This window comes from Mesocricetus auratus, unplaced genomic scaffold, assembly GCF_017639785.1.
Source record: "Mesocricetus auratus isolate SY011 unplaced genomic scaffold, BCM_Maur_2.0 Super-Scaffold_100691, whole genome shotgun sequence".
NCBI lineage: Eukaryota > Metazoa > Chordata > Mammalia > Rodentia > Cricetidae > Mesocricetus > Mesocricetus auratus.
The window spans coordinates 5,341,715-5,365,631 of NW_024429267.1; the positions used below are offsets into that span (position 1 = coordinate 5,341,715).

At 40.4% G+C, this 23,917-nt stretch overlaps 1 protein-coding gene across 2 annotated transcripts in view; it reads left to right on the forward strand.

Moving 5' to 3' along the window:
• The first annotated feature begins 1,083 nt into the window (after positions 1 to 1,083).
• Clpx (caseinolytic mitochondrial matrix peptidase chaperone subunit X) overlaps positions 1,084 to 23,917 on the forward strand; it is a 33,976-nt gene continuing 11,142 nt past the window's right edge. Inside the window, exons 1-6 of one of the 2 annotated variants that reach the window (XM_005075541.4) lie at positions 1,085 to 1,387; positions 9,605 to 9,765; positions 11,488 to 11,605; positions 16,533 to 16,687; positions 18,523 to 18,682; positions 20,024 to 20,065. In XM_005075541.4, the coding sequence (XP_005075598.1) occupies positions 1,309 to 1,387; positions 9,605 to 9,765; positions 11,488 to 11,605; positions 16,533 to 16,687; positions 18,523 to 18,682; positions 20,024 to 20,065 (715 nt within the window). In that variant the 5' untranslated portion in view covers positions 1,085 to 1,308. Of the gene's footprint in view, positions 1,388 to 9,604; positions 9,766 to 11,487; positions 11,606 to 16,532; positions 16,688 to 18,522; positions 18,683 to 20,023; positions 20,066 to 23,917 lie in introns of both variants that reach the window. The other variant, XM_005075542.4, reaches the window with a different exon arrangement.

The window sequence follows — 23,917 nt, forward strand, 5'->3', positions numbered from 1 at the left end:
TGTTCAAAGTCATTTTAAACTATATTGCAAGGTCTGGACTACCTGGCAATTTGTTGTTTAAGAGTTGAACAGATTCACATACAAAAGAAGTATAATTACTCTGGCATCAGCCCAAAATAAAACCCAAACGAAAAACATACAGACACTTTAATTCCAGCACTGGAGAGGCATAGGCAGGTGGATCTCTGTGAGTTTGGAGCCAGCCTGGTCTACAGAGCAAAAATCCAGGACAGCCAACACTGTTACACAGAGAAATCCTGTCTTGAAAAACTGAAGCAAACAGCTCCCCCTCCCCCGCAAAACCCGAACCCCAGCACCCCGCCCCAAACAAAACCCTATCATCCCTAAGCTTGAAAGAACAAGGAAAAGCTGTCTCTATCCAACAGTTGTTGCTGGGGATGGGAGTGGGATTAGGCGACATTTCCATGCAGGAAATGATGAAATAGAAAACATAAAAGAAACCAGGCTATAAGAGTCCATGAGGGAAGAAACTTGTTGAAGTGTAAGCGTTTGTTGGTTACTGCCACTTTATTAATGTATTTATTATGTGGGATTAGAACTACATTCTTTTTTTGTTTGTTTTTTTTTTCTTTTTTTCCTTTTTGGTTTTTCGAGGCAGGGTTTCTCTGTGGCTTTGGAGGCTGTCCTGGAACTAGATTTTGTAGACCAGGCTGGTCTCGAACTCACAGAAATCCGCCTGCCTCTGCCTCCCCAGTGCTTGGATTAAAGGCGTGAGCCACCAACGCCTGGCTCTGAACTACATTCTTAGTCTTAGGATCACTTAAAAAAAAAGTCTTCACCTTCTTTCGCTTTTACTTTCCCTGCTTCTAAAAAGCATAAGGACAACTCTCTTTGGGTCTAAAACTTTTCAACATCACCGCAATGACGCTCCCTGAGACATTGCGCGACCGTAAAACTTTGGGCTCGCCACTTGCCGTAGCGCGCTCATTGGTGACCAGGTTACCGCCCCCATTCTCTAGCTTCACGTTAGTCTCTACGCATGCGCGTCGTGTGCTACGCCCCCTCCCGGGCCTAGGACGCAGGCGCGCGCACGCTCCCCGGCTGGGGTGGGCGGGGGATGGGGAGAGCAGGAGGGAGGGGAGGAGGGAAGGTGTCTACTCTGTTGAGTATACAGCCGTGGGACTCTCGGATCGTCCGGGCCTGGATGCCTAGTGACGAAAACGCTGCGCCAGCATAGTACCGGCAGAAGGGAGCGGAACCATTCGACACAGCCCTCGAGCGGCACAGTCGGGCCGCTGACCCCCCTAGATCCGCTGGGCGCGAAGCCCCGGCCTAGGCCCCGCGGAGATGTCCAGCTGTGGCGCTTGTACCTGCGGCGCTGCGGCCGTCCGGCTGCTCACCACCTCGCTCACCTCCGCGCAGAGAGGTAACGAAGTAGTCCCGCGCCGGAGCCCGCTCTGGGCTCTCGGGAAGTGGACCGGTGGGGATCCCGGGGAGGAGGGCATGAGGACTGCGAGACGTTGCGAACCTCTGAAGTTGCTTGCGGTCTGATTTTGAAGAAAACTCCCGTATGTGGTCGCCCGTCGGTGCGCTCTCAGGCCGCCCGAGTTTGTGGCTGGAATGGGGCCATCGCTTCAACTCTGGCAGAGGGGCCGAGTGCAGCACTCGGTCGTTAAAAAGTGACACGCTTAGCCCTTACACGGGCCTGTCACTTTTTGCGGAGCTCCGGGTACCGGGTTGTCCGGCTAAGCTGCCTGAACTCAGGCAGCGCAACGCTCGGGTGTCACTGTCATTGTGCGGTCGGCGACGCCAGGACAAAAACACAGTTCACGGGCATCCAGATATGTGGACAACTTCGGGGTCCTAGGAAAACAGCTGGGGAGATGGGAAACGACCACTGGGGATTCTTCAGATACTTAGACATAGCAGCAGTCTCTCGACCGCTTCCCCAGTTTGACAGCCGGGATCTGTCCCCAAGAATGGTTCTTGTTTACTTTGCCTCTGTATTCATGAGGACCTGTGACAGAGTGCATACTTGCCAAGAAATTACCGGAAAGAAACCCGTTTTTCTTTTCCTCAACTCTATGCTTATCATACTGACGCTTGGTCCTGTTAGACTTGTTAATTTTTCCTTGTTTGTTTTTTGGTTTTGTTTTGTTTTTCTTCGAGACAGGGTGTCTCTGTATTGCTTTGGAGCCTGTCCTGGAACTCGATCTGTAGACCAGGCTGGCCTCGAACTCACAAAGATCCGCCTGCTTCTGCCACCAGTGCCTGGTCTAGATATAACGACCCTTGGATCAATGAGCTGTTTTCCCAAGTTTTTGGATTAACTATAAAATCATTTCTTATAAAATGTATAACTGAAAGTTTATGATACACATGAAGTGAGGTAATGTGGGCAGAATTGTATTAGGCGATACGCAAGCATAAGATTTAGTCTTGCATTGCCACAGCTCAACAAGTAGATGTCCCAGTTCCTGAGACCTGATTTGTAAACACTTGAAAAAAAACTAATTTTAACCCATTTATTTAGCATAAATTTGTTGAGGGCTTAAGGTATTACTGTTTGGTGCTAGGGGCAGCAAGTTTTTTTTTTGTTGTTGTTTTTGTTTGCTTGTTTGTTTTCCCAAGACAGGGTTTCTTTCTATTGCTTTGGAGCCTGTCCTGGAACTCCTCTGTAGACCAGACTGGCTTCCATCTCACAGAGATCCCCCTGTCTCTGCCTCCCCAGTGCTGTGATTAAAGGCATGCGTCATCAACACCTGCCTAGGCAGTAATTCTACATGTTTGAATTGGTGAGGGTAATATGTTTTGGGTGTTTTGTACAGGAGGAAGTTCTTGTTATGCCAGAAGGGTATAGTGGTGACCACCTTTAATCCCAGCACTTGGGGTGCAGAGGCATGTGGATCTCTGGAATTCAGTAGACCATGTTGTCCTGTAATTCAGATCCCTGTTCTGCCTCCAAGTGCTAGGATAAAGGCGTGTGACACCACTCCCAGCTGATGTAATGTGGACTGTAAAGATAGCTCGGCAAATAAAGGCGTTTGTTGTGAGTTCAACCCTGGGACCAACAAGGTAGAAAGAGAACAGTTCTGCAAATGGTCATGAGCATACATATGTACATGATACAATTTGTTTTTTCCTTTTTGGCTTTTCGAGACAGGGTTTCTCTGTTTAACATATCTGGCTGTCCTGTAACTCCCTTCGTAGACCAGGCTGGCCTCAAAACTCAGATTCATCTGCCTCTGGAGTGCTGGGGTTAAAGTCGTAGACCACCATCTACACTCTGAAGTAGATACCTTTGCTTCAAGGATTAGATTGAAAGAAGTCAGAAATTGAAGTTAGATTAAATTCTATAATTTTTTAACCCAAAGTCAGGGTCAACACTATCACTAAGAAATTTAATTGGCATCAAGTACTTCTGAATGCAAAGTGATCGCATATATATGTCAAGCACATTTAATTCACATCATAAACCGGGTGGTGGTGTCCTACACCTTTAATTCCCAGCAGGCAGAGTTAGAGGCATGCCAGTCTCAGTTCCAGGTTAGCCTGAAGGGAGTTCCAGGACAGCAAGGACTGTTTCATAGTGAAACCCTGTCAAAATAAAAAGTCTGAATGAAGAGGTCAAACATGTTGACCAGAGTTTTCATGGTTATATAGTGTACCTACCTTAATTTTTAGTTCTACTTCCCTCTTTTTCTTTCTGGTAGTCAAATTATAATAGATTAAATAGTGCAAAGTTAATAATTGATGTAACATTTTTATTTTAGCAGTTTTGCTGGGTAGACCAGGCTGCCCTGAACTCATGATTTCTTCATATTGCCTCTGGAGTCAGGCCTTCACAGGCAAGTCTGGCTTCTCAAAACTTTTTTTTCTGTACTGAGGATTGACTACAGGGCCTTGAGTCTACCAGGCAAGTGCTTTTCTGTTAAACTATATCTCTGGCCTTCAAAGCATTTAAGATTTCTTTTTCTTGGCTATCAAATGTTACAGTAATGATGTTATTTTTCCATATTAAACAGTATTTAGCACTCACAAAACAATAGCTAGTGCATAAAATAAAAATCTATGCCTAAACTAATAAATACAGTAAGCACTTGTTAAATTGAAGATTTTTTGTTTTTGTTTTTGTTTTTTTCAGTTTGTATTAGGTTAAAGGCCAAACTTGTGAGAGGACTCAGCTTCATTTTCTAGTTCAACTCTGCCATTTCTTATTCATTCTTTCCTGCTATTTAAAATAGATAGGATTTCTTTTATCGTTTTTTTTTTTAAGTAGGATCATTTGTAAAGTTTGTAGACTCCTTACAGGAAGTCAAGGATGATCCAGTATTTGGGAGGTGGAGGGAGGATCTGGGATTCAAGGCCAACCTCAGCTGTGGATGAATACACTGTCTGGGTTACATGAAATTTGGTCTCAGAAAACAAAGTTGGGTGTGGTGTGGATTCATGCCTATAACCTCAGCACTTCGGAGAATTGCTGTGGCTTTTAAGCCATAGAGTAGAATAGAATAGCTGTAAAACGAAATTTTTTCCCCTAAAAAGAAAAAAAATTAAATGTCTGTTAAGTGTATATGTTAATTACAATATTTAAAAGCTGATTAGATTGAGGTGGGGGGAGTTCATTCCCACCTCACACCATTTATAACTCAAGTTTTAGGGATCCAAAACCCTCTCTGGCTTCCTCAGGTACCAAGCACACATGTTGCATAGATGTAGATAAAATGCCCATACACATTTTAAAAAAACTGAGTAAAGTACTTTCTTATGTCTTTGTTTTGAGACAAGGTTTTACTATGTAGCTGAGGCTTTCCTGGAACTCACTGTATCTGAGCTGTTGTCAAACTCCTGCATCAGCTGTGAATCATAGGGATGCAATACCTGGTTCCTCACATTTCTTTTTGTTTTGTTTGTTTTTGCCTTAGTGGGAAATGAACCAAGGACCTTACACATACTAGGCAAATGCTCTGCCACCAAGTTATGCTTGATTCTTTAAGAATATTTTGAGAGCTGGGCATTGGTGGCTCGAGCCTTTAATCCCAGCACTAGGGAGGCAGAGGTAGGCGGATCTCTGTGAGTTCGAGGCCAGTCTGGTCTACAGAGTGAGTGCCAGGATAGATTCCAAAGTTACAGAGAAACCATGTCTCTAAAAAACAAACAAACAAACAAACAAAAAAGAATGTTTTTGAGACAGGGCTTTACCCAAGTTCTCTAAGCTAGCCTTGAATACCCTTTAACCCTGGCAGGCCAACTTGCCATCCTCCTTCCTCAGCCCCCAAAGCAGTTGGGACTAATATCTGCACCACTAGGCCTAGCTTCCTCCTATTTCTTTTTCTTTTTCTTTTTTATTTTATGTTCATTGGTGTTTTGTCATAGGTGTTGGATACCCTGGAACTGAAGTTAGTTGTGAGCTGCATGTAGCTGCTGGGGGTTGAACCTGGGTCCTCCTGAAGAGCAGTCAGTGCTCTTAACCACTGGAGCCATCTCTCCAGCCTCCACCTACTTCTTCATAGGCTTAGAATGGACACTCCTATGCTATTTTAAAAGGCAGCTGCAAAAAATAAAATAAAATAAAAACAATAAAAGGCAGCTGCTCTGAAACTCCCAAGCTTTATCTCTATGACAGATGTTCATAGATGGTTTAACTTTTAACTGACTTAGCTTTGCTGCCAAACAGTGTTGCAAAATGTACAATCTGTTTTCCTGGGCTTCAGTGGTTTTTCACCTAAAGTTCATAGGGCCTTCAGAGGTCCATAGATAGGAATCCACTTTTCTAAACCTCATTTCCACTAATTTTTAACTGAAAAATGGCATTTTCTTTAATTGTCAAGGTAGGCAACAGATCATAGTTTTACAATTATCTATGAATTTATCACCAGTCAGAATCATACATTTTCATATTGCAATTTGGGCTGGCCTGGACGTAAAAATCTTGCCTTTGGCCTCTCTCAAAACCACATTTCTTGCAGGGCAGTGGTGTGGTGCATGCCTTTAGTTGCAGCACTCGGGAGGCAAAGACAGGCAAATCTGTGAGTTTGAGGCCAGCCTGGTCTACAGAGTGAGTTCCAGGACAGGTTCCAAAGCTACACAGAGAAACCTTGTTTGAAAAACCAAAAAATAAAAAATAAAAAAAACAAAAACCCCACACATTTCCTTAAAGAATAATTTTATTTATCTGTGTGTGTGTGTGCCTGTGTCTGTGCACATATGTTGTGACACCGTTGTGAAGGTCAGAGGACAATTGTGGGAATAGTTCTTCCCTTTCACCATATGGGTCCCAGGAATGGAACTTTGTTAGGTGTAGTCACAAATGTCTTTACTTGCTGAGCCATCTCACTGATCCCTGCTTTAGCCTCTTGGGGGCTGTAATAGGCCTGTGCCACTAAGCTTTTATTATCATCATTATTAATTTATTTTTGGTTTTTTGAGACAGGTTTTTCTCTGTGTTGTGTAAGTCTTGGTTATCCTGGAACTCTTTGTAGACCAGGCTGGCCTCAAACTCTGCAAGTGTTGGTATTAAGACATGCACCACAACAGCCTGCCCTTAATTTTTTTCTTTTTATCTTCTTTAGCATAGTATAGTGAATTTTCTTTGTTATGTATTTTATAGTACATATTCAGGAAATCTGAAATTTGTCCAAACATTTCACTAGAGTATGTAGGCTTTATGTAGGGGTTTCACAAAAAGAGTTGAGTCCCCTGATTAGTTTTCTCTACTCACTTATATTATCTGTGGTTATATGATTAGTGAAGGGCCACCTTGTTTAGTACAGTTGTTTTTGAAGTGCACTCCCAAGGCAGTAACATTGGTGGCAGCAGTGTCAACCTGGGACCTTGTTAGAAGGTCATTCTTGGGTCTGCCTCCAACCTTCTGCAGAACCAGGGAACAGTCCCTGCAGTGTGTTTTAAAAAACCCACCATGCAATACTGATGCACACTTCAGTTTGAGAACCATCTGTTTCATAACTTGGCATCTTGTTTTATGCTCATAGATTACAACATGTTAAAACAGCACTATAGTATCTTAAATTTAACTATTGATCTCTCCTCTACCACTTTTATTGTTACTTGGTACCTCCTAACAGCATTTTGGTAAATTGCTAGTGATTACCTGCAATGTGTTGGTTTATGCAAGGTTCTTAGTAGACCCTCAGTACTGTAATAGAATAAGATTTTCTTTAACCAAAGGCCATTCACTCTTTGTTTGATCTCAGTTTGTTCCCTGAAACCCAGGAAAAGGCAGGAGAACTGACTGCACAAAGTTGTCCTCTGACCTCCTTACCATGGCCTATGCACCCACACATGCACCTCATATATACACAGTAATAATAAATTAAGGAAAAGGAAGAAAAGTCAGTTGTGGTCATGCACACCTTTAATCCCAACAATCAGAAGGCATAGTCAGGGGAAATCACCATGAGTCAAGTCAAGGTCAGCCTGGTTTACATATTGAGTTACAGTTCAATTAGGGCTGCATATGTCTTTTTTGTTTGTTTGTTTGGTTTTGGTTTTGGTTTTTTTGAGACAGGGTATCTCTGTGGCTTTGGAGGCTGTCCTGGAACTCGTTCTTATAGACCAGGCTGGTCTTGAACTTACAGGGATTCGCTTGCCTCTGCCTCCCAAGTGCTGGTATTAAAGGTGTGTACCACCACCGCCCAGCTAGGAGGCCTTGTCTTAAAAAAAAAAAAAAAAAAGGAAAAGGTAAAAGAAGACAACTCAAGAACAATATAATGTCCATCAAGAGAGGACTACAAATAATACCTTAATCCCAGCACTCAGGAGGCAGAGACAGACAGGTCTCTGTGAATTTGAGGCCAGCCTGGTTTACTTGTGAGTTCCAGTTTAGTTAGGGCTACACAGAGAAAAAAAAAAGAAATAGAATCTTTAGTCCAGACTGGTTTAAAACTCGATATATAGCTGAGTATGACCTTGAATTAATACTCTTGCATTGTTAAGTATTAGGATTACAAGACTGCAGTACCATTCTAACCTTGTTTATATTTTTTTAAGACAGGATTTCATCATATAGCCCAGGCTAGCCTCCAGCTAGGAATTCTCCGTGCCCTGTTTTCCTGAGTGCTAGACTTATAAGCTACAGACATGTGCCACTTTGTGTGGCTTGGGGCATGTATGTATAGGGTATGTGTTGTGGTGTGTGCATGTGTTTCTTTCTTTGGGATAGGGAGTTAAAGCAGCTCAGGCTAACCCTGAATTACTGTGTGTCAGAGACTGGGATTAAAAGTGCACACTGACAGTCTTCACTTGCCTTCACCATTTAAAAATGTGTAATTTAGTAGTATTAAATATTTTTAATTATTGTTGTTTATGTGTACCTGTGATGTGTGCTTGTGGGTTTATATTCCATGGCACATCTGTGGTGGCCAGAGGACATCTTTGTAGAGTCAGTTTTCTTCTTTCATCTTTATGGGCATTCCAGGAATCAAACTCCATTCTTCAAGCTTGCACATCAAGTACCTTTGCCTGCTGAGCCATCTTTACAGTATTCAGCCATTACCACCATCCATGTTGATAACTCATTTTGTAAAACTGAAACTGTCCAACCAAAATTACCATTCCTCCAACCCTAACAACCACCATTCTGATCACTGTCTCAGATTTTCTACTGAGAACCTCATGGGAGTGGAAAAGAATGTAATTTTAGAAAGAATATTGGCCCCGGGTAACCAAATAGGCAAGAGTTGCTATGATACACTTATTCTCATGGGTAGAAATTGTACACAGAAAACACAAATGTAGCGTATAAAAAGGCCTTTTCCAAGCACCAACAAACAAGTAAAGCAAATATTAAATGCCTGTCATTTAAAAAGAGCCACTGGTTATTATGATCTACATAATACTTGCTCACTTTTTGTTTTTGTTTTTGGAGACCTGGTTTCTCTGTGTATCAGTCCTGGCTGTTTTGGCTGGCTTGGAACTCAACAGATCTGCCTGCCTCTGCTTCCCGAGTGTTGGGGTTAAAGGTGTGCACTAATACAACGATCTTGTCCACTTTTAAAGGATTGATCTGAAAACAGTGAATTTTTCTGGAATCATTCAGAGGTGTGGCTTGCTTCTGAAAGGCCTTTGCCTCTGATGGGATTATTCTTTTCTTTCTTCATGTGTAGCTTTGGTGTGACAGCTAGAATTTTTCAGCCCTGTTTTGTTCAGCTTTTATTTACCAGCACTTTAAGATTTACTTTTGGGGGCTGGAGAGATGGCTCAGTGGTTAAGAGCACTGACTGTTCTAGAAGACCTGGGTTCAACTCCCAGCACCCCACATGGCAGCTAACAACTGTCTGTAACTCCAAAGATCTGACACCCTCAAGCAGACATACATTCAGGCAATGCACCAATGCAAATCAAATAAATTACTAAAAAAGATTTATTTTTATTTGTGTGTGTTTTGCTTGCATGTATGTATGTGTCTGGTGTCTGCCTAGGCCAGAAGGTCAGTGGATCTCCTGGAACTGGAGTTACGGTGGCTGTAAGCCTCCATGTGGGTGCTAGGAATCAAACCCAGGTCCTCTGGAAGAGAAGCTAGCACTCTTAACCACCGAGTAGTCTCTTCAGTCCCTATTGGAAATTTAATGAGATATACCAGTATTTGGTATGAAAACTAATAGATTTTTTTTTCTCCCTCCAGGTATTTCTTGTGGGCGCATTCATGTACCAATTTTAGGACGACTGGGGACCTTGGACACTCAGATTCTGCGCAGAGCTCCTCTTAGAACCTTTTCAGAAACACCAGCATACTTTGCTTCAAAAGATGGGGCAAACAAAGATGGCTCTGGAGATGGAACTAAGGTTATTTTTGTCTTTATTGGCAACACATTTCCCACTCTTTTTTTTTGTTTTTGTTTTTTTTTTCAAGACAGGGTTTCTCAGTGGCTTTGGAGGCTGTCCTGTAACTAGCTTTTGTAGACCAGGCTGGTCTTGAACTCACAGAAATCTGCCTGTCTCTGCCTCCGGAGTGCTGGGATTAAAGGTGTGCACCACCATGCCCGGCTCCACATTTCCCATCTTTGAAGAGCTAAATATAATAGTGCTAGATGTTAGCTTAAATGTGTTCTGTAGGAAACATGAATTACATAAAAAGATATGAAATATGATTTAATATTATTTTGTATTTTATTTGTTGTGGTTTTTTGAGGCAGTGTCTATGTGACTTAGGCTGTCCTGTAATTTGCTGTGTAACCCAGGCAGGCCACTTCAGCTTCCTGGATACTCACCCATGCCCAGCTTATTTATTGCTTAATTTGTACTAAACAATAAATTATTATATAATCCTTTGTCCTTAGTAAGCAATAAGTAAAGTTTTAACATCTCAAAGCAGTAAAGTGTCATTAAATTACCACATAGGATTGAGTGAGGACTAGCCGTTTCCTGCTTTCATACACAACTCTAACTTAAGATGGTATAAACTTTACTTTATGGAGAGATGGCTCGGTGGATAAGTAGTTAAAAGGTGGCTGCTTTCCCAGAGGATTGAGCTTCAATTCCTAGCACCCACATGGAAAGCTCACAGCTGTCTAACCCAGGGGATCTGATGTCCTCTTCTGGCCTCCATAGGCACTGCACACATGTTGTGTGCAGACATATGCAGGCAAAATACCCTATATATAAAAATTTAAAATAAAGATAAAAAAAGTCCTCAGTTTGTCCTCTATCTAAAAATCTTCTGTATTTTATGGCCAGCTGTACTGTAACTAGCAAGTGGATGATTTACCGAGCTCGTGTTACTATTTTTCAGTATGTGAATTTAACTATGCCTGAATTATTTATTTGTTTACACACACACACACACAAAATCCTAGCCATTTTCATTTCCATGCACGATCCTGACAATCACTCTGTAGTAGGTAAAATTTTCTCATTTTAAATGAGATTTTCAAAAGTCATTTATAATAGAGCCAGGTGTTGGTGGCACACACCTTTAATACTACTAGCACTTGGGGGTAGAGGCAGGTGGATCTCAGTAGACCAGCTAAAGGCCTACCTGGTCTACTGAGTGAGTTCCAGGACGGCCTCCAAAGCTACAATGAAACCCTATCTCCGAAACCCTCACAAAAAAGTTATTTATAATAGTTAAGGTTTAATCATAGTGATGAATTGGGAGTAGGGAAAATGATGACTATTTTAAATGAGTTGGAAAAGTTATCAGAATGAGCCAGGCTGGTGGTTCATTCCTATAATCTCAGTGCTCAGTAATAATTCTTTATTAATTTCATTCAAGAGAATTACTTTATATAGAGTAACATTTCTTTCCGTGTACTTTCAGCTATTTAATATTTATGTTAATGTAGATTATATTTTTTTAAAATGGTTTTCGGATAACTACATGTGCTTAACTAGAACTGATTTGATTTTTATGTGGTAGATCTTTTGACACCAGTGGCAGTAGATACAAACTAATTATTTCAGTCTAGAAATTATAAGATTAATACAAATTATTGTTTATAGTTAAGCCACCTGTGAAGTAGCATCTGAAAACAATGATTGACTATCTTTCTCTTTTGTGAACATTAGAAATCAGTGAATGAAGGAAGCAGTAAGAAATCAGGCTCTGGGAATTCTGGGAAAGGAGGAAACCAGCTTCGCTGTCCTAAATGTGGTGACTTGTGTACACATGTAGAGACCTTTGTGTGTAAGTATTTGAGTTTTCTTTTCCTGTCCTTTTTATGTAATTCATTGAATGTATAGAAATTAGAAACCAGAATTATTTTTGCCTTGAACTTTAGTGATTCTCTGAATGTTCTAAAACATTAAAAATCCCTAGGATGGGTAGGACTTTAAACTGTAAGAGATAAAATATTTGCTTGTTTTTTTTTTGTTGTTGTTGTTATTGTTTTTTTTTTTGTTTTTGTTTTTTTGTTTTTTGTTTTGGTTTTTACAGACAGGGTTTCTCTGTATTGCTTTGGAGCCTATCCTGGAACTTGCTTGAAGACCAGGCTAGCCTCGAACTGACAGAGATCCGCCTGCCTCTGCCTCCCGAGTGCTGGGATTAAAGGTATGCAACACCAATGCCTGGCAAATATTTGCTTGTTTAATTTGCTTCAAAATGTTCATATTAAATATGCTTTTGTGAGTTTTCATGTGTGTATTTGTTAGGTTTTAGGGAAACCAAAATTTATACTATATTGCTACATTCTTCAAATGGTTAGTAAGTATCTCACCTGGGAAGATCAGTCTTTCATGTGTTAAGGTAATTTCTTCTCTGGAGACTGATGTACCAGAAGAGATAATCCCTCAATATTAGAAAAAGCTTGATTACTAATGATTCAGACACTAAAAGAAGAAATCAATGGTCTTACTTCTGATAGTGCCCTGGACTATAAGAGCAAAGGGCATTACATCAAAATGACTCATTGCCTAAATACTTTAGAGCTAATTACAATTGGGAAGATTACCCTGCACCGCGTTGGCCTTCCTATGTGTCATTGTCAGAGGCTTCTTTCCATGTTTTCTTCTCCCTTCTTCCTTCTTCCTTCATTCCTCTCTTCTTTCCTTCCCTTTCTTCCCGTCTCTTCTTCCCTTCTTTCCCCATGTTTTGAGACAGTTTTGCTGTGTAGACACTTGAACTCTATGGTCTCATCCTCCTAAGTATAGGATTACAGTTATGCCTTACTGTACATTTTAACTCTAATGTCAGCACTTTAGCTGCACTTTCATATTTACCATAGTATTAATTCAGTACCATATGGAAGAACACTACACATGGCATATTTTTATGGTTTTGGGAAGACCTTTTTTTTAAGACAGACTCTACATAGCTCTGATCTGGAACTCTCTTTATACCAGGCAGGCCTCAAATTCAGAGATCACCTGCCTCCGCCTCCTGAATGCTGGGATTAAAGGTGTGGGCCACCTTTTGAAGTAGCTCTATCGTACAATTTGAATATAAAAGATTCTTCATGGGTTTAATTAGTAATCAATCTGAATACAATGTAATTTGGATCACTGTATAAGGTGAAAGTGGTGGAACTGAATGATGAAGTTTTCTAGACAATTTTGACCTGATACAGTAAAATTGTAGCGTCTGGGAATTGCTGTTCCTGGCTTTGTAAGAGTACTGCCATTATGACTCATTGTGTGGATTTAATTTTACATTTTGTCGGTAACCTATAGTGTCTAGTATCTTTCTGTGTGCTTGGCCGTTTGTGGGTGTTCTTTGGCTAGATGAATGAAGGAATATTTGAAGACTGTTCATTTTTAAATGAGGTTGTCTCTATTATTGAAGAGCTCTGTATGTATTCTAGGTATTAGACCCTGTCCTGATGCTTACTTCATCATTTTGTTTAAACATAGTATAGCACCAGTCTGCAAACATTTACAGGAAAAGGCCAAATAGTAGATATTTTAGGGTTTATGGACCATGTGGCCTCTGTTGCAGCTACTGTATGTGCTCTGCATTCATCTCAGTACTTTTCTTGTTTCAGTGACATAGTACTGACAGAAAAACTTAAAAAGAGGAAGGGTTTCTTTTGGCTCATGGTTTCTGAACATATATGACCCACCAGAAACAGAAAAAGCAAATGCCAGCAGTCTACTGACTCCCCCCGCCCCTTAAAATGTCTTGTGTGTGTGTGTGTGTAATCACACACATAGAAGGAAAGTGTGAAGGAGTAAGTTCTTTCCTTCTACTTTTATGTGATTCTCAGGGACCAAACTCAGGTCATCAATCTTGGCAGCATGCACTTTTACCTACCCTCTGGGTCATCTCACTGGCCCGCTTTTCTCCATATTGCTCTGTCCAGGCCTTCAGCCCATGGGAATGTATGGCCCACTTTAAAGGTTTTCTAAGAGTTAAAAAAATTATACCTTATAATTAATGTCACCCTCTGGTATTTTAATAAGTAGAATTGAGTCATTAAACTTGAACATGCTTCACTGAAAACTTGTATTGAAAATCCAGTATTCAAATTAAAGTTTTGTTTTGTTCTGTTGAGTCAGGGTTTCTGTGTGGCCCTGAATGTCCTGTAGACCACCTTCTTCTGCCTCCCAAGTGCTGGTTTTAAAGTCATGCACCACCACTGCCTGGCCTTCAAGTTAAATTTAAACAGCCTTTCAATATCATGCACAGATGAGATGTTGGTGTTTAATCTCTTTCCCTTTGACCTAATTTCTGTAGAGAAATATTTTGGTCTTCTGTTTTCAAGCCAGAATTTCCTGTCACACAGCCTGAACTGGATGAGACACTTCTGCCCTTTAATCCTTGCCCTGTTTACCTTCAGTAACAGCTGTGAACTTGCCTCACTATAAAATAAAGATGTTCACTGTTTTCTCTTTAGTGGGAAATGGTGATTCTGTATTTGAACTTGTGTTAATTTGTGGATTTGATAGCTTGACATTTCTTTAAACATTTACAGGTGATCATTAAATACAAAGTGTGTATGAGTCAGTCCTTAAAAAAAATTAGTATGTACACAGTGTTTGGCCTGCATGTATCCCTGCAGGCCAGAAGAGGGCACCAGATCTCATTACAGATAGTTATGAGCCACATTGTGGTTGCTGGGAATTGAACTCAGAACCTAACCTCTGGAAGAGTAGCTAGTGCTCTTAACTGCTGAACCCAACTCTCCAGCCCCAAATAAAAAAATTGTATGTATATATGTGTCTGCATGAGCTTATATGTTAACACTTGTGTGCAGAAACCCAGGAAACCTGAAGAGATTGTTAGATCCCCTGGAATGGATTTATAGACTGCTGTGAATTGCCAGTTAGTTGCTGGGATTGGACTCAGGTCATTTGTAACAGCAGTAAGCATTCTTAACCACTGATCCACCTCCCTAGTCCCTAAATTACATTTAAAAAATAAGCTAGCCAGGCTTTGGTGGCGCACGCCTTTAATCCCAGCACTTGAGAGGCAGAGGCTGGCGGATCTCTGTGAGTTTGAGGCCAACCTGGTCTACAGAGTGAGTGCTGGGATAGGCTCCAAAGCTACACAGAGAAACCCTGTCTGGAAAAACAAACAAAAGCTCAAAAAGTAGTAGGTTTCTGTAAGGGTTTTTCATACATCTTTAGTTTGGGATAACTACCTCTTCTCCTTTCCCCCAGCATGTATTCTTAATTGGCTTTGTGTTTCAAAATGGAAACACAGGGCTGGAGAGACAACCCATTGTTGAGAAAGCTTGCTACTCTTCCAGGCAATCCAAGTTCAGGTTCCAGCATCTACACTGAATGGCTTACAGCCACCTGTAGCTCTAGCTTCAGAGGACACTCTATTCTGCCTGCACCCCCTCCCAGTCTCTCAGCATGACCTCTGTGTGCACATGTGTGCTCAAGCACAAAGGCGAACACGAGCCCACACAAAAATATAGACTTAAAAAAAAGCTGAATACTGGGATTGATTGATTATGGATTGATGGATCGATTGATATATATATCTTTTTGTAGACCAGGCTGGCCTCAAACTTAGAGATCCACTTGTGTCTGTAGGCCAGTCTGATGTACAGAGCGAGTGCCAGGACAGGCTCCAAAGCTGCACAGAGAAACCCTGTCTCAAAGGAAAAAACAAAAAGTTGTGTGTTTGAGAGCCAAGCTGTGGTGTACCCCTTTAATCCCAGGCAGAGGCTAGCCAGTCTACAAAGTGAGTTCTAGGACAGGCTCCAAAGCATACAGAGAAACCCTGTCTCCAAAAAAAAAATCATTTTATCTCAACTTAAGTATTGAAATTTTTCATGAGAAATATAGGAACTCTTACATTCTTGTCATAGTTCATTCAAATATTTGAGCAAATAGTCTATTCTCAAGCTAATTTTAAAAATTATCTCTAGATAATGGACCAGCTCTCTTAATAAATATTAGATCAGAAAAAGAATCTGTGTTTCCATGTTGAATAAATTAGCTTAATTTCATTTTTTTGTTGTTTGGTTTTTTGTTATTTTTTTGTTTTTTTGAGACAGGGTTTCTGTATTGTTTTGGAGATAGTCATGGGACTGGAGGGGATGTTCAAGACAAGGTTTCTCTGTAACAACCCTAGCTATCCTATAACTTGCTCTGTAGACCAGGCTGGCCTCGAACTCACAGAGATCTGCCTGCCTCTGCCTCCTGAGTGCTGGGATTAAAGGCGTGCGCCACCACCGCCCGGCCGATTTCATTGTTGTAACACATTTTTCTTGTATGTGCTCATGCGCAGATCAGGGCAGGTCCTTTGGCAGTTGGTTGTCTCCCACCATGTGGGCTCCCGGGGTTGGATTCAGGCTTAGAAACACAACACTGAATCTATTAGCTCTCTTGCTTGCCCAGTTTTGTGGTTGGATCCAGGCTTAGAAACACAACACCTGACTCTGTTAGCTCTTTTGCTTGCCCAGTTTTGTGGTTGGATTTTTATTTTGTGTTTGGGTATGGGGTCTTACTTTCTGGCTTAAGCTAGACTGTGACTGTGTGCTCAGTATGACCTTCTCAACCTCCCTTGCAGAGATTACAACCATTTGCTGCCACAGTCAATAGACAAAAAGTCACCTAGCCAAGGCACTGTTCCACCTAGACATATTCTGAGCCCTACAGCAAGTTTTTAAGGTGAACTCTTGAAATTATTCCTAAAAGTTTTCCTCTCTTTACCTCTTTTTCAGCCTCCACCCGTTTTGTCAAGTGTGAAAAATGTCATCACTTTTTCGTTGTGCTGTCAGAAGCTGACTCAAAGAAAAGCATAATTAAAGAACCAGAGTCAGCAGCAGAGGCTGTAAAGTTGGCATTTCAGCAGAAGCCACCTCCACCCCCCAAAAAGGTAGATGCCTATTCTCCCGCCTAGAGGCATTTTATCCTGAAGACATTACATTGCTTCATTCTTCCTGTTTATATTAAATCCTAATACCATCAAAATAAGCTTATAAGGTTTTTATCTTTTTTGGTTGTTTTTGCTTCGTTTTGAGATCCATCTCCTATGTAGCTCAGGTTAACCTTGAACTCCCTGTGTCATTGAAGATGAGCTGCTAATCCTGTATCTTTTACCTTAAAATGCTGGCATTAATTTGCATATGTGCTGCTGTGCCTAGCTCTATGAATTTTTAAATTTAATTTAATGTGTGTGCTCCCGTGGTGTGTGTGTGTGTGTGTGTGTGTGTGTGTGTGTGTGTGTGATCAGATGATAACTTGATAACTTCAGGGCTGTCCTATGTGTGTCACCATGCTTTTGATGGTGTGAATTCCAGTGTGATTTGGTCCTATGAAATATGACAGATTGTACCCTGGTTCCTTTGAATACACAGTGTGTACTTTGTGAGAACCCAGAAGCTTCTTGGCCCTGTGTTTCGCCATCTTTCCATGGTTTGCACAATTAACACTACTTTGCCTGATTGTGTTCTTCTGTGTTTATGGCATTCATGTATGTCTGCCTCTATATGTATTGTGGCAAACTTAATACTTCATACAATTTGTGAGGAATGAGTGAGTTAAAGTAATGGTCACAAAAAATAATGTAAGTTTTATGTATTTACTAGTTTGTAAATTTTGTACATCTGAGTCAAAGTTCTAGAAAATACATAATTTAACTTTTCAGAAGTTGTGTTTGCATATGTGTTCACATGCATCTGTTCATGTGTGTGGTTATTTATAGAGACAAGGTGTTACCATGTCACTCAGTCTGGCCTTGAACTCGATCCTTCTGCCTCTGCCTACCACACAATAGGATTACAGTCATGCAGTACCCTGTGCAGTTTGACAGTTCCTTCTCACTAAAGATTCAGGAAATTCATGTCTGATTCCAGACAGTTGGTAATACGAAGTGTGAACCAGAACTTTATTTTTTATTTAACAAAACTAAGTTGTGTGGCTCAGTGGTAAAACATACAAAGCCACATCCAAGTCTGGTTTGAGTTCCAGCACTGCCCTTCCATACAAAAAGGAAAGAACAAAGCTTTTAAGTTGTTATCCAGGGAAATGAACAACTTTTCAAAATACTTTTATAAAGTTTATGTATAAGTGCATGTGTGTGTGTGTGTGTGTCTGTCTGTCTGTCTGTCTATGCCTGTCTGTCTGTCTGTCTGTCTGTCTTGGGAACATGCATGCTGTGCGCCTGCTGCGGTCAGAAGAGGGGGCCAGGTGCCCTGGAGGTGGTTACAAGCAGTGCTGAGCTGTCAGATGTGGGTGCTGGGAGCTAAACTCCAGTCTTCTGCAAGAGCAGCAAGTACTCTTAACCACTGGGCCATCTCTTCAACCCCAGACACTTCTTTTTTTTTTTTTTTTTTTTTTGTTTTTGTTTTGTTTTGTTTTGTTTTGTTTCTTTGAAACAGGGTTTTTTTGTGACTTTGGAGGCTGTCCTGGAACTACCACCACCTGGCTCAGACACTTCAATTTTTTTTTTTACGAGACAGGGTTTCTCCGTATTGTTTTGGAGGCTGTCGGTCCAGCCCGGCCTCAAACTCACAGAGATCCGCCTGCCTCTGCCTTCCGAGTGCTGGGATTAAAGGCGTGCGCCACCACCGCCAGCTCAGACACTTCATTTTTAATGGGAATCTTTTTTCAAATTTGAACTCTAAGCAAATTTGTTTAGTGTGTTCTTTTGTAATATGTTTGTTTTTATAATGGCTCATAGTGAACTGTTCATACCTAATCATTTTTCAGATTTATAACTACCTCGACAAGTATGTTGTTGGCCAGTCGTTCGCTAAGAAAGTACTTTCAGTTGCTGTGTATAATCATTATAAGAGAATATATAATAATATTCCAGCTAATCTGAGACAGCAAGCAGAGGTTGAGAAGCAAACATCATTAACACCTAGAGGTCAGTGTTTTTGGTAATTGACCAAAATATATATTACTCTGTCTAATCTTTATTTGTAACTCTTTTGTCTAAAAGTCATTTTACTGTAGTGGAACATATTAAATTATCCCTTAGTAGATGATGAAATCATTTTGGATGGTTACCAGTACCATTATTTTTTTTAAGTAGGTAAGAATAAGAAATGCCAAAGTACATTAACTTCTAGTTAAGGTAAGTTTTGTTTCTTAACTTGGAGTTACAAAGTAAAACGTGTTTCTTGAGGTGTTTTTAGAAAGTGTGTGAGAAGCCCAGCTGTGGAGCACCTGCCTGGCACTCACAGGTCTCTGCCTTTGATCACTAGCCCCACAAAAACTGGAAGGCTGCTGGAGGAGAGGTTGAGTGACCTTGGACAGACCATTGCAGTGCTCTGGACAACTCTAGTTTTTCTCTCTTGGGTTCAGGATACAGAATTATATATATATATATATATGATTTAATGAGCTTATTGCAAAATAGTTATGTGGTAACATGAGTTGACCTTATTTTTAGAAAGCAGAAGTCATATCTATGGTGGACTTAGGACCTTCTTTTTCTTATTCTTATTCTTTCTTTTTCTTGTGGCTTTTCAAGACAGTGTTTCTCTGTGTAATAGCCCTAGCTATCCTGGAACTGACTCTCTGTAGACCAGGCTGGCCTCGAACTCTACAGAGATCCACCTGTCTCTGCCTCCCAAGTGCTGGGATTAAAGGCAAGCACCTGATGGACCTTCATTTTTATAAGGTCTAAAGAGCATGATCCAGTCATACAATAATTGTTTTATGGTTCTTTCTAGTCAATGAATTAATACCTAAATTGTACGAGGTGCTGGAAGAGCAAAAGGTTTCACATCCATAGTATGAAGAACTTCAACTCTTATGATACTTAAATTATTACTCTTAAATAAATGTTTTTTGGTTTTTGGTTTTTGGTTTTTGGTTTTTCGAGACAGGGTTTCTCTGTGTAGCTTTGGAACCTGTCCTGGAACTAGCTCTGTAGACCAGGCTGGCCTCGAACTCCACAGAGATCCACCTGCCTCTGCCTCCCAAGTGCTGGGATTAAAGGCGTTGCACCACCAACGCCCGGCTAATAAATGTTAATTTTTAATTCTGCTTATTATTAGTACTTGGGCAACCATCATTAAGCTTGGTTTTTGCTTAGCATAGAAAGGATGTTTCATAGGAATTGTTCATAATGTGAAAAGGTGAAAACAACGGATACATCCTTCAAATGAAATTGGAAGAAGGCAGGAGTAGACATTCATTCTTGACTACCCCAAAATAAGCAAATAATATTTCATGTTGCCCTTTTTATCTCCTTTCTTAGAGTTAGAAATAAGAAGACGGGAGGATGAGTACAGATTTACAAGTAAGTTACCTCCCTCAGGTCTTGCTGTACTCATTATGGGCTTTTTGTTTTTTGTTTTTGTTTTTGTTTTTGCTTTTGTTTTGTTTTGTTTGGTGTGTGTGTGTGTGTGTGTGTGTGTGTGTGTGTGTGTGTGTGTGTGTGTGTGTGTGTTTCAAGACAGGGTTTCTTTGTGTAACAGCCCAATCTGTTCCACAACTAGCTCTGTAGACCAGGCTGTCCTTGAACTCAGAGATCTGCCTGTCTTTGCCTCCCAAGTGCTGGGATTAAAGGTGTGACCTACCACCACCTGGCTACTAGCTATGGTTTCTGAGATTTTCATCTCAGTAGTAGTGATGATCTTTTCCCATTGTATATTACCAAGAAAAAATATTTAAATCTTTCTTGTGTATTATTTAAATGAATCTATTATATATGATATATAAGTTTGGAACAACTTTTCATAATTTGTATATTTTAGATATTTTTAAAGGTTTATTTTTACTTGCATATACACTTACTATATGTTTCTGTATGTAGGTAAGCACAGATGAGAGCAGGTTGTACCAGACTTTTTTTTTCTTCTTTTTTTTCTCAGACTTTTTCTTTTTGAAGACAGGGTGTAACAGCCTTAGCTGTCCTGGAACTTGTTCTGTAAACCTGCCTGGTCTTAAACTCACAGAGATCTACCTGCTTCTGCCTCTCCAGTATTGGGATTAAAGGCATGTGACACCACTGCCCAGGCTTAAATTTAAAAATTTTAAAGAGAAAATAATATAGTAATATAGTCTCTTGTGAATGAGTACATGAGTATATGCAAGTGTGTGCTTGATATGGGATGTAGTTGTGTAGTCTTGAGTTGTAGAGTGAAATTACAGATACTTGCCACGAATTATTTTATATTTTGTGAAAATACTGATATGTAATGAATGATATAATAAAAAAAAGGCATGCAGTTAGTGTGGTAGGAAAGATAGCACAGTGGCTAAGAGCAGTGCTGCTATCCAATGGCAGCTCACAACTATCTGTGACTCTATCTAGTTCCAGTGGATCCAAAGATCTTTTGTCCTCCATGGGTACTAAACAGGCAAGTGGTGCTGAGACATACATACAGGCAAAACACCCAAACACATAAAACTTGAAAAAAAATGTACAGTTAGTGTACTAGAATTAGATTATATTTAAGAATGTAAGATCTAAGCCCAGCCCTCAGGAGACAAAAGGATGTGAATTCAAGACCACTCTTGAGTAACACTGCAAGTCTCAGGCTGGCCTGAGTTTATATTGAGACTCCAGTCTGACATCTGGGGACCTGCATAAAACCGAACCAGGCTCCATGAATGTGGGTATCAGTTGGGCTTTGGCAGTCTATGGGGCTGCTGACAGTAGAACCAGTATTTATTCCTAGTATATAAATGGGCTTTGGGAGCCCATTCCCTATGGAGAGAGATACTCTCTCAGCCTAGATACATGGGCGAGGGCGTAGGTCCTGCCCCAAATGATGTGACAGACTTTGATCCCTCATGGGAGGCCTCACCCTCCCGAGGAGTGGATGGGGACTGGGATGGAGAGATGGTGGGGAGAATGGGAGGACAGGAGGGAGAGGGAACTGGGATTGGTATGTAAAAGTTTGTTTTTAATTTAAATAAATATTAATTAAAAATAGAAAATATAGAGATTCTCAAATCTAAAGACATAACCAATATACAATCAATACTAACAAATTTGGGCTGATATCTAGTGAAAGTAGTATAAATTAAAGTGTATAGTGAATAGAGGATCTCTGTGAGTTTTGAGGCCAGCCTGGTCTACAGAGCAAGTTCCAGGACAGGCTACAAAACAATACAGAGAAACCCTGTCTCGAAAAACAAAAACAAAACAGTAATAGTAGTTAAGAGCCTCAGTTAAAGCAGTTTGTAATTGTATCGATTGACTTGTAAACAAAATTTCAAACATTTAAATATAATTTAATCATTATGTACAGTTTAGTTGTGTCCTGTGTAGAAATTCAGGTTCTGAAGTTTAGAGCATTAGCCCAAAGTCATTTAATACAAAGTTTGCATTTGATGTGCAAAACCCACATCAAGGTGGGAGGGAAGACCCAGCGCTACAGAGTTGTCCTCTGACAATCCACATTACACCCCAGCTTGTGTCCACCACCCCAAGCCTTTTCTCCTTGCTTACAGTAATCATAATAAAATAATTAAAATGTTTTTGAGCCAGGGTCTCCCTATGAAATCATTACTGTCCTGGAACTTGATCTGTAGACCAGACTGGCCTCAAACTCAGGGACATCCACCCAGGTGCTGGGATTAAAGGCCTGAGCCACTAATGCCCAGCATTTCACCCTGATTTTATAGATGAGAAAATTGGAGGACACAAATATAAGCAATTTGCCCATTGATACAAACCTGTTGAGCTCCATGTCTCTGGCCATCACTAACAAACCTCTTTGCTCACAGTTCTCATTGTGGATAACTACTTACATAGTGAGAAATAACAGGAATGGAGGGCTAGTTGAAAGTAGACTCATCTCAAAGTATAATCTAAGGCACATACTCATAAGATAGAATAATAGACATTATCTTTACCAATTAAATTAGTTACTTGCTTGTTTCGTTGTATATGTGGACCAACGTAGCCCGTATGGAGATCTGAGGACTGCTTCCAGAAGAGCCACTCCAAAGCAGCATCTTTCTTGTCTCTGCTGCTGCCCTGTGTATTCCAGGCCAGACTTTACAGGCTTTCTCAATACAGGTGATAGGCTTTCCATGGGTTCCTGGGATCAAATGAAGGTTGTCCTTGTTATTCAGCTAGGACTTTTCCTGGCTGAACTATGTCTACTGCCCCATTGTAATTTATTTATCTCTTGTAATTTTTTGTTTCTCAAGACAGAGTTTCTCTGTGCAACAACCTTAGCTATCCTGGAATTAGCTCTGTATTAACTGGCCTTGAACTTAAAGAGATCTGTTTGCCTATGCCTTCCAAGTACTGGGATTAAAGGCATGCCCCACCACTGCCCAGCCTGTCTTTTAATTTTTAAGAAATTACTTGTCATTTTTCTTCATTGGGCAGAGCTAAATCAAAGTCAAGCTCTCCTTTATCATCATATATTTCCTAATTGGATTTTCCAGAAACTAACACAATTTTACCAATAACAGCTAAACTCAGACTGAAGAGTATGTTTTCTTCTTACCCAATGTAGATGATAATGTTGTAAATTACTAACTCTCAGGACTTTACAACTTGAGTTCTGTTTATATTGCACTAGTAATCTTAATGACTAGAGTAACGTTTTACCTTAGCATGATTATTTTCAAAGCAATGGTTGATAGAACAGGACAAAAATAATTGATGTGATTGCCAAACTATTACTATTCCATTGGCTTGTTTAAAATGGTCACCAGACAGACAGCACTATGATGTTCTTAACTCAAGAGGTGGCTCAGTGGTTTAGAGCGCTTGATGCTTTTGCAGAGGATCTGAATTCAATGCCCAACACTCACATGTTGACTCACACCATCTGTAATCCTAGTTCCAGGGAATCCAGGGACCTCTTTTTGACCTCAAGGACACAGGCATGCAATGGTATATACATATATGCAGGCAAGACATACACATAAAATATAAGATATAAAATTATAAGCAAGTATCAGATAGTCACAGGCACCTTAATGAGAACTGAGGACAATCTGGTTGTTTACTGAGATGGATACTCTCTAAAGACTCAGTCAGTTCTTTCTCCTACTCCAGAGAAAACAATAAACATTCATTTTTGTAAACTAATGCTTCACCAGCAGTATCTTCTTTCCTAGTAAAGTATTTTGTCTGAAGGGCCCAGATCTGGTTGATACCCAGTAAAAATCAGTTATTTAG